The sequence below is a fragment of the Salvelinus alpinus genome, chromosome 1 (assembly GCF_045679555.1).
Source record: "Salvelinus alpinus chromosome 1, SLU_Salpinus.1, whole genome shotgun sequence".
NCBI lineage: Eukaryota > Metazoa > Chordata > Actinopteri > Salmoniformes > Salmonidae > Salvelinus > Salvelinus alpinus.
Window position 1 is genome coordinate 100,086,994 of NC_092086.1, and position 9,136 is coordinate 100,096,129.

The 9,136-nt window shown below is 46.9% G+C and overlaps 1 protein-coding gene across 2 annotated transcripts in view; it reads left to right on the forward strand.

The window, feature by feature from the left end:
* LOC139536741 (bone morphogenetic protein receptor type-1B-like) overlaps window positions 1-9,136 on the forward strand; it is a 130,496-nt gene that overhangs the window by 94,718 nt on the left and 26,642 nt on the right. For both annotated transcript variants that reach the window (XM_071337339.1, XM_071337346.1), the window contains exon 4: window positions 1,329-1,606. In XM_071337339.1, coding sequence (XP_071193440.1) covers window positions 1,519-1,606 — 88 coding nt within the window. In that variant the 5' untranslated portion in view covers window positions 1,329-1,518. The remainder of the gene's footprint in view (window positions 1-1,328; window positions 1,607-9,136) is intronic.

Genomic DNA, 9,136 nt, shown 5'->3' on the forward strand with positions numbered 1-9,136 from the left:
TGGGAGAGAAGTGGATACAGGCTGCTGTTCACGGAGGTCCTTATGAAGACATAACAGGTGTAGGAGAAGAGCGGCCCATTTGGTTGGTTTTCCTCTTACCACATTCTTCACTGCCATCAGGACAATATGGCAGCTGTTATTGTCTTTATTTGGCTACCTACCGCTCACCCCACCATTTGGACCACATATTTTTTTATCTCTCGTTGTTAAACACACACCCTCCACAAAATCACGGCATAGAATGACATTGTATGTTATTTGGCCCTGTTGCACCATCACACCACAGCGAAAACTGTATTGAGGGGCACTCTAGCAAACTTGATATAATCTTGGTAATAGTTAGGCTAATCCTCTTAAGGTTATAACCCACATAAAGTATTGTGCTGCCTGGTGGAATTTGGCCCAATTGGGAGGGAGGGAGGGAGGGAGGGAGGGAGGGTGTGTGTGTGTGTGTGTGTGTGTGTGTGTGTGTGTGTGTGTGTGTGTGTGTGTGTGTGTGTGTGTGTGTGTGTGTGTGTGTGTGTGTGTGTGTGTGTGTGTGTGTGTGTGTGTGTGTGTGTGTAAGTGGATTGGTGAGAGAGAGGGGGTGTGTTGCTGCCCGGAGGTGTGGGTGATAATCACATGACCTGTGAAGAGCTTTTGTGTACGGCCGTGTGTGTTTGCTTCACACTTTGCATACTGCTCTGTAACTGGTCTGAGATGAGCTGTCACACACAGGATCTTCTCTCCTGGACCCCAGAGATATGCTGAGATACATCGGCACTTCTTCCACTGGAAGAAGTAACAAAAACACATTGCCTTGAATCTATGAGAAACATTCTTACTGTCCCTCTCATCCTCCATGCTTTCACCCTCTCTGTGTCTCTGTCTTCAGAGGTCAAAATGGTTTTATATATGCCCTTTCACACACCCCATTCAACCCAACTTTAGCTCCACTACTCCCCTCCCCTCGCTGCCCTCTTTTGCCCCCCTGCCAATGTCCTACTTTTTGAACGTGAGTGTATGTGTGCCTGTGTGTGCCTGTGTGTGCGTGTGTGTGTGTGTGTGTGTGTGTGTGTGTGTGTGTGTGTGTGTGTGTGTGTGTGTGTGTGTGTGTGTGTGTGTGTGTGTGTGTGTGTGTGTGTGTGTGTGTGTGTGTGTGTGTGTGTGTGTGTGTGTGGTGGGGTCCAGGGAGGCTTAGCTGTACCTCTGTTGTTCTCCCCACGAGGTGTTCAGATAAAAGGCTGGTCAAACAACACTGTGACAGAGAGCAACTGAGTAACTCCCTCCTCCTCCTCCTCCTCCTCCTCCTCCTCTCCCCCCTCTCTCTCTCTTCCTCTCTCTCCCAGGCTGTCAGTGCATAGCGCTGGAGGCTGCAGGGTGGCAGTGTTGTGGGGAGTTCCTGAGATCGCAGAAGAGACAGAGGGGGACTGGCACTCACTCACGTAGAGTCACAAACACATCCTCTCTGCGTAGTGGTGGGCTGTGTTGCCAGCTAGTGTCTCAGGGATTGTGCGTGCGGTGGTACAGAACAGTAGGATGGTGGCTGTGTGGTTGCCGTGGGGATGGGCCTGGAGGACTGTACTGCTGGTGACTGGACTGGCTTCACTGAGCCCCGGGACTGATGGTGAGTAGCCCAATACAGGACTATCTACTGCATCACTGTTACTGCAGGTCTGTCTGTCTCTCTGTCTCTCTGTCTCTCTGTCTCTCTGTCTTTCTGTCTCTCTGTCTCTCTGTCTGTCTGTCTGTCTGTCTGTCTGTCTGTCTGTCTGTCTGTCTGTCTGTCTGTCTGTCTGTCTGTCTGTTAACTTATAACAAATTTCAGCATGGTCTATATTCCTTTGTTTTTGGTACTGTAACTGATTGTCTGATTGGTAGTTATATAGTTTGATAACTGACATATTGAATGCAAGTTTATTAATCTAGTTGGGTTATTAATAACTTGTCCTCTTTTTGTGATGTTACCTAACCTAGTGGTAGAGTACTGCAGTGTTAGTCACTTTGATTTATTGAGCGAAGGTATGTTTTCACAAACTGCAGGCAGGTTTGCTTTGTGTATTGTTGGGGTGAGGAGGTGCACAGACTCACTGGGAGGTTGGCTGTGGGTCTATTTTTTGCCCAGCGGTATTTATGAAGGGGCAAAGCTATTATGATCTCCACCGGGTCTAGCATGTGAACATTAGCAGTCATCTGCCCCCCCCCCCCCCTCCCCCCTTTTGATGTTTTGAATTGTTTTAAGATGGACAGCCAGTTGTCATTTTCAATGAATGCCACTGAAAGCTTTGTGATGGACTGCAGGGGATCCACTGCTGGAGGCTCGGCTGGGGAAGATTACGCTCTTTGTCATCGCTCCTGTTTCAAAGGCTATCAACATAGAGAAAGAGATTGATTATGTGGAGTTAATCATGGATATTTGCATTTGTTTGTACAGAGCAACAAGTGTCAATCATTTTGAGCAAACCTAGTTTACATATGCATAAGCTTCTGTTATACTATAGCTGGTGTCTTTTGAATGGGAAGGTTTTTTATTATTTAGCCTATACAACTTCTGCTGTCTTCCTGTATATGGTGTGGTGTATGGTGTGGTATGGTGTTGGACTTTGAGACAGGTTTGACCTGTGCAGAATTTCTCAGTCGTCACACATTTGTTAAGGACACAGTTGGGTGTCAAGCTTTATAACCAAAAGGTACACATGCAGTGTATTCGGTAAGTATTCAGATCCCTTGACTTATTCCACATTTTGTTGTATTACAGCCTTATTCTAAAATGGAAGCACCTTTGGCAGCGATTACAGCCTTGAGTCTTCTTGGGTATGACGCTACAAGCTTGGCAGTGCTTGAGAGGATCTGCAGAGAAGAATGGGAGAAACTCCCCAAATACAGGTGTGCCAAGCTTGTACCGTCATACCCAAGAAGACCCGAGGCTGTAATCGCTGCCAAAGATGCTTCAACAAAGTACTGAGTAACGGGTCTGAATACTTACGTAAATGTTATATTTCCGTTTTTTACTTTTAATACATTTGCAAAAATGTCTAAAAAACTGTTTTTGCTTTGCCGTTATGGGGTATTATGTGTAGATTGATGAGAGAAAAAAACATTTAAATCCATTTTAGAATAAGGCTGTAATGTAACAAAATGTGGAAAAAGTGAAGGGGTCTGAATACTTTACGAACACACGCACACACACACCACTCACACACCTCACCCTTGCAAATCTAAAATAGCTGTGACTGTCAAGTTTCATTGAGTTTGTTTTTTAAATGATTGCCTGTAAGAAGGGGTTAATTAATCACTGTCTGTAAAACCTCTGCCCCTCTCTCTGTGTTTACTGTAACTAGATTTCCCCTCAAATAAAAGATACCTGTGATAAAATTGAGCATCATTTGGTGTTGTCCTTCCAAATGCTATGTGGCTGCTAATGAGCTATACCCAATGTGGTGATTATGGCTAATCAGCCGACACATTCCATGTTATAGCAGTATGATTTATAGTTATACATCAATGTGGGTCCAGGAGGAGAAATACACTATTTATTGTGCATTGCAGACAGAACATCATATAAACAACCAGAGAATAACCCAAATGCATTGATGGCCTTGAATGGCACATACTGTAAGCCACTAAACACCTTGGAATGTTCCAAGATTGTCTGGCGTAGAGAGAATGGTCCTGCTATGCTTCTGGTTTTGATATGCACTGTGGGCTGATAAAGTGCTGAGACTTGGTGGCTACATTGTTTATAAAGTACCAAGGCTAAGCTTAAAAGCTAACAGAATTGGCTGTAGTGCTCAGTTGGTGGCAGCTTTAACAGTTTGTCTCCAAATACTTGACTGATGATCAGTGTGGGAGACTTCGGTCAATGGAGACATCTACAAAGTATATCACTTGACTTAGGTCGCATAGGTCAGGAGTAAGGACAATGGACTATTTCAACCCTCTGTCTGTCTGTCTCTGTCTGATATAAAGTAATGAAAATAGCAGTCACTCACAGACACACCTTTGTGGATTGTGTGGGCATCAGTTCTACCATGAAGCACAGAACTCTCTCTCTCTGTCACACACACACAGCGAACGACAGACAGACAGACAGACAGACAGACAGACAGACAGACAGACAGACAGACAAGCAGGCCGAGCTGGGAGGACAGGAGACCAGCTGCTTCTCGTTTCCCACTCATGTTTAAAGCTCAGCCTACCAACCCAAACTGCTGTTTTAGTGGGCGCAGTGAATGAAGACTTGTGTCTGGTCGGTCAGAGAGACAGAGACTGTCTGTCTGTCTGTCCCTGTCCGTTCTCTCTCTTCTAGCCCTCCTTCTCTCAGCCCTCTCCTCTTTCAGCCCTCTCCCCTTAACCCAGTTCTCTCTCAGCCCTCTCCTCTTTCAGCCCTCTCCCCTTAACCCAGTTCTCTCTCAGCCCTCTCCCCCTCAGCCCTCTCTATCAACCCTTTCTCTCTCAACCCTCTCCCTCTTAGCCCTCTCTCCCTCAGCCCTCTCTCCCTCAGCCCTCTCCCCCTCAGCCCTCTCTATCAACCCTTTCTCTCTCAACCCTCTCCCTCTTAGCCCTCTCTCCCTCAGCCCTCTCTCCCTCAGCCCTCTCTCTCTCTGCCCTCTACCCCTCAGCCCTCTCTCTCCCAGCCCTCTCTCCCTCAGCCCTCTCCCCCTCAGCCCTCTCTCCCTCAGCCCTCTCTCCCTCAGCCCTCTCTCTCTCTGCCCTCTACCCCTCAGCCCTCTCTCCCTCAGCCCTCTCTCTCTCTGCCCTCTACCCCTCAGCCCTCTCTCTCCCAGCCCTCTCTCCCTCAGCCCTCTCCCCCTCAGCCCTCTCTCCCTCAGCCCTCTTCCCCTCAGCCCTCTCTCTCTGCCCTCTCCCCCTCAGCCCTCTCTCCCTCAGCCCTCTCTCTCTGCCCTCTCCCCCTCAGCCCTCTCTCTCCCAGCCCTCTCTTCCTCAGCCCTCTCCCCCTCAGCCCTCTCCCCCTCAGCCCTCTCTCCCTCAGCCCTCTCTCCCTCAGCCCTCTCTCCCTCAGCCCTCTCCCCCTCAGCCTCTCCCCCTCAGCCCTCTCTCCCTCAGCCCTCTCCCCCTCAGCCTTCTCTCTCCCAGCCCTCTCTCCCTCAGCCCTCTCCCCCTCAGCCCTCTCCCCCTCAGCCCTCTCCCCCTCAGCCCTCTCTCTCTCAGCCCCTACCCCTCAGCCCTCTCTCTCTCTGCCCTCTCCCCCTCATCCCTCTCTCTGCCCTCCTCCCAGTACTGCTGGGACAGATCAGTCATGGTTCTCTAAATTAGCACACATGGGAGGTAACTCATAAATCTTCACACCGTGGTTAATTTGCCACCTGTTATTTAGGCTGATGTAAAGTTCCCAAATAATAATATTTTCTGAATAGGCCCTATACCTTATAGTGTCGTGTTACAACTTACACAAATGACTGTTCTACTACCCATTGAATGTAGGCCTATTTTGTTCTGTAGTAGACAGTATGTGTGACATGGCTGCTGTTAGTCCTTGAGTCTTGCCGCCATGCAGGACAGGAGTGAACGCCAGCCAGTGAAAAACCCAGTATGATGCCATTTCAGAATGATATCCATTTTAGATTAACATAACATAGGATGTAACATGTGGAGATGCCGTAAGGCCACAAGCAGTGGAAAACGACTGGCTTTATCGTCTACTAGACTCAGCAATGTAAACAAGGTCAGCTCACCCTCTCCCTATCCCAGATCCCACCTCCTGTACTCTACTGCCTGAGAGGATCACACCATGGCAACATGTCGCTCTATCACTTTTACTTTCTCTACAGTACAGAGACACAGCTGAAAACTGACTATTTGTTGAAAACATATTTTGATTCCAGTCTCTTGTGAAATACAATTTCCTACATAGATGCTATTTCAGTGTAATTGCTTTGGCATTATAGGATGGCATTTTCTTTGTGCCTATTCCATTTAGGTAAAGTCAAATTGTGGGATCAGTGATTGAAAGTAGTAGACCTACTGTAAGTTCAGTGGAGGCTAGAGCAGGGTACAGAAGCCCAGCAGCATTAGGGCTACGGTTCTATGGTCTGAGGCCCAGCAGCAGCAACAGCAGCAGTAGGTCCATCCCAGCCTTCTTCCAGTCGGGATGTGGCTCATGATCCCCAAGCAAAACCTGATTCCAGTACAGATGTTCTGCTCCAGCGGTGGGACTGCATGAGACTGGGAACCACAGAGGGCAGTGTGCCGGGGGGGTGTGTGCCGGGGTGTGTGTGCCGGGGGGGTGTGTTTGGGGTGAACGAAGTTTGTCTCTATGGAAGCTTAACACTGCACCTGTGGTTTCAGAGGAAGAATTAGGTGGGGGGTATGTTTGGATGACTGTAGGGTTCTTGTCTTGATCACTTTCTACTGTATGTAACGGACACCCTTGAGAGCAGTGGGCTTAGGGAGAACATGAGGGTTGAGAACATGAGGGTTGAGAACATGAGGGTTGAGAGTGTGGGACAGAGGGATAGAATGTGTGAGATCGAGAGAGAGAAAAAGGAAGGAAAGAACCTTCGATGAAAGACGTGCAGCCACTTTGGTTGGCATTATTAGCTATCCCTAATCCACAAAAATCAGAAAATGATCTGTGACGGTATGGTCTCTTCAGATATCTCTGATATTGGAGAGATTTATACAAACCGAATCAAATTTAAGTGAGATGTTCTGTGTTAAGCTGATGGCTGTAACCTTGCACTCACAAAGACACACACATCACACACAGCATGTGTGTGTGTGTGTGTGTGTGTGTGTATGCCTGTCTGTGTGTATGCGTGTGTGTGTATGCCTGTCGGTGTGTGTGTGTGAGAGCGATTTGGCACAGGGCTGTAGAGGAGTTAGTGGGTCCATGGTGCTCTCTGTGTCTAAACATGGTGTTGGAAGAAAGACAGACGGCTGCAGTCTAGGCTGAGGTTTGGATCTTTACTGAACAGGAGACGGACCGAGAGAGGTGGCTGGATCCTTTCAGCTCCTCTGTGTTGTGCTCAGTTTAAATCAGGCAACCCGACACACTACTCTCTATCACACATTTAGTTCCTTCCTTATCTGTCAGAGAAACCTCCCTTTCACTACTGTCTACTCACAAACATTCAATTCTCCACATGACTTTCTATTTCACTTTCAACGTTGGTTTGCAATTGTTCTTTCATTCCATCTAGAGATGATAGACTGATCTGGTTTGGGCAATGGCTGAACGATATCTGACTGGCACCACAGGAATCCAATCAATTCTGTTCCGACCCAGGTATTCAGGATTAGCCAGATATACTGTAGCCTGCTTCTGTGGTGGCTGTTAACATGATTACTGGCACAGTGACACGTCACTGGGTAACCGAGACACAGGATGGGGCTTTGTTGACCAGCTGTCCTCCGTGCCACAAGCTCCTCTTATCAGATAGAGCTTTACTGGCAATCACTACTCATTGGATTAATCACACGGCCCAGGTAAATTAGTTCGTGTGTGTGTGCGCGCATACCAATGTGTATGTCCTTGATTCTGTTCACAACAGCGAGAGAGAGAGAGTCTCCTGGCCTCTGGCTACAGGTGTTCTGTGTGATAAGCGGCCTGTTTTCCAGTTTTGTTTTGAATGGGAAATGAAAAACATCCCTGAGATGGCTTCACACGTACAGTTGAAGTCGGAAGTTTACACTTAGGTTGGAGTCATTAAAACTTGTTTTTCAACCACTCCACAAATTTATTTTTAACAAACTATAGTTTTGGCAAGTCGGTTAGGACATCTACTTTGTGCATGACACAAGTACTTTTTCCAACAATTGTTTACAGACAGATTATTTCACTTATAATTCACTGTATCACAATTCCAGTGGGTCAGAAGTTTACATACACTAAGTTGACTGTGCCTTTAAACAGCTTGGAAAATTCCAGAAAATTATGCCATGGCTTTAGAAGCTTCTGATAGGCTAATTGACATCATTTGAGTCAATTGTTGGTGTACCTGTGGATGTATTTCAAGGCCTACCTTCAAACTCAGTGCATCTTTGCTTGACATCATGGGAAAACAGAAGAAATCAGCCAAGACCTCAGAAAACAATTGTAGACCTGCACAAGTCTGGTTCATCCTTGGGAGCAATTTCCTAACGCCTGAAGGTACAACGTTCATCTGTACAAACAATAGTACGCAAGTATAAACACCATGGGACCACGGAGCCGTCATACCGCTCAGGAAGGAGACGCGTTCTGTCTCCTAGAGATTAACGTATTTTGGTGCGAAAAGTGCAAATCAATCCCAGAACAACAGCAAAGGACCTTGTGAAGATGCTGCAGGAAACAGGTACAAAAGTATCTATATCCAAAGTAAAACTAGTCATATATCGACATAACCTGAAAGGCCGCTCAGCAAGGAAGAAGCCACTGCTCCAAAACCGCCATAAAAAAGCCAGACATCGGTTTGCAACTGCACATCGGGACAAAGATCGTACTTTTTGGAGAAATGTCCTCTGGTCTGATGAAACAAAAATAGAACTTTTTGGCCATAATGACCATCGTTATGTTTGGAGGAAAAAGGGGGAGGCTTGCAAGCCGAAGAACACCATCCCAACCGTGAAGCACGGGGGTGGCAGCATCATGTTGTGGGGGTGCTTTGCTGCAGGAGGGACTGGTGCACTTCACAAAATAGATGGCATCATGAGACAGGAAAATTATGTGGATATATTGAAGCAGCATCTCAAGACATCAGTCAGGAAGTTAAAGCCTGGTCGCAAATGGCTCTTCCAAATGGACAATGACCTCAAGCATACTTCCAAAGTTGTGGCAAAATGGCTTAAGGACAACAAAGTCAAGGTATTGGAGTGGCCATCACAAAGCCCTGACTTCAAGCCTGTAGAACATTTGTGGGCAGAACTGAAAAAGCGTGTGTGAGCAAGGATGCCTACGAGCTTGACTCAGTTACACCAGCTCTGTCAGGAGGAATGGGACAAAATTCACCCAACTTATTGTGGGAAGCTTGTGGAAGGCTACCCCAAACGTTTGACCCAAGTTAAACAATTTAAAGGCAATGCTACCAGATACTAATTGAGTGTATGTAAACTTCTGACCCACTGGGAATGTGATGAAAGAAATAAAAGCTGAAAGAAATAATTTTTCTCTACTATTATTCTGACATTTCACATTCTTAAAATAAAGTGGTGATCC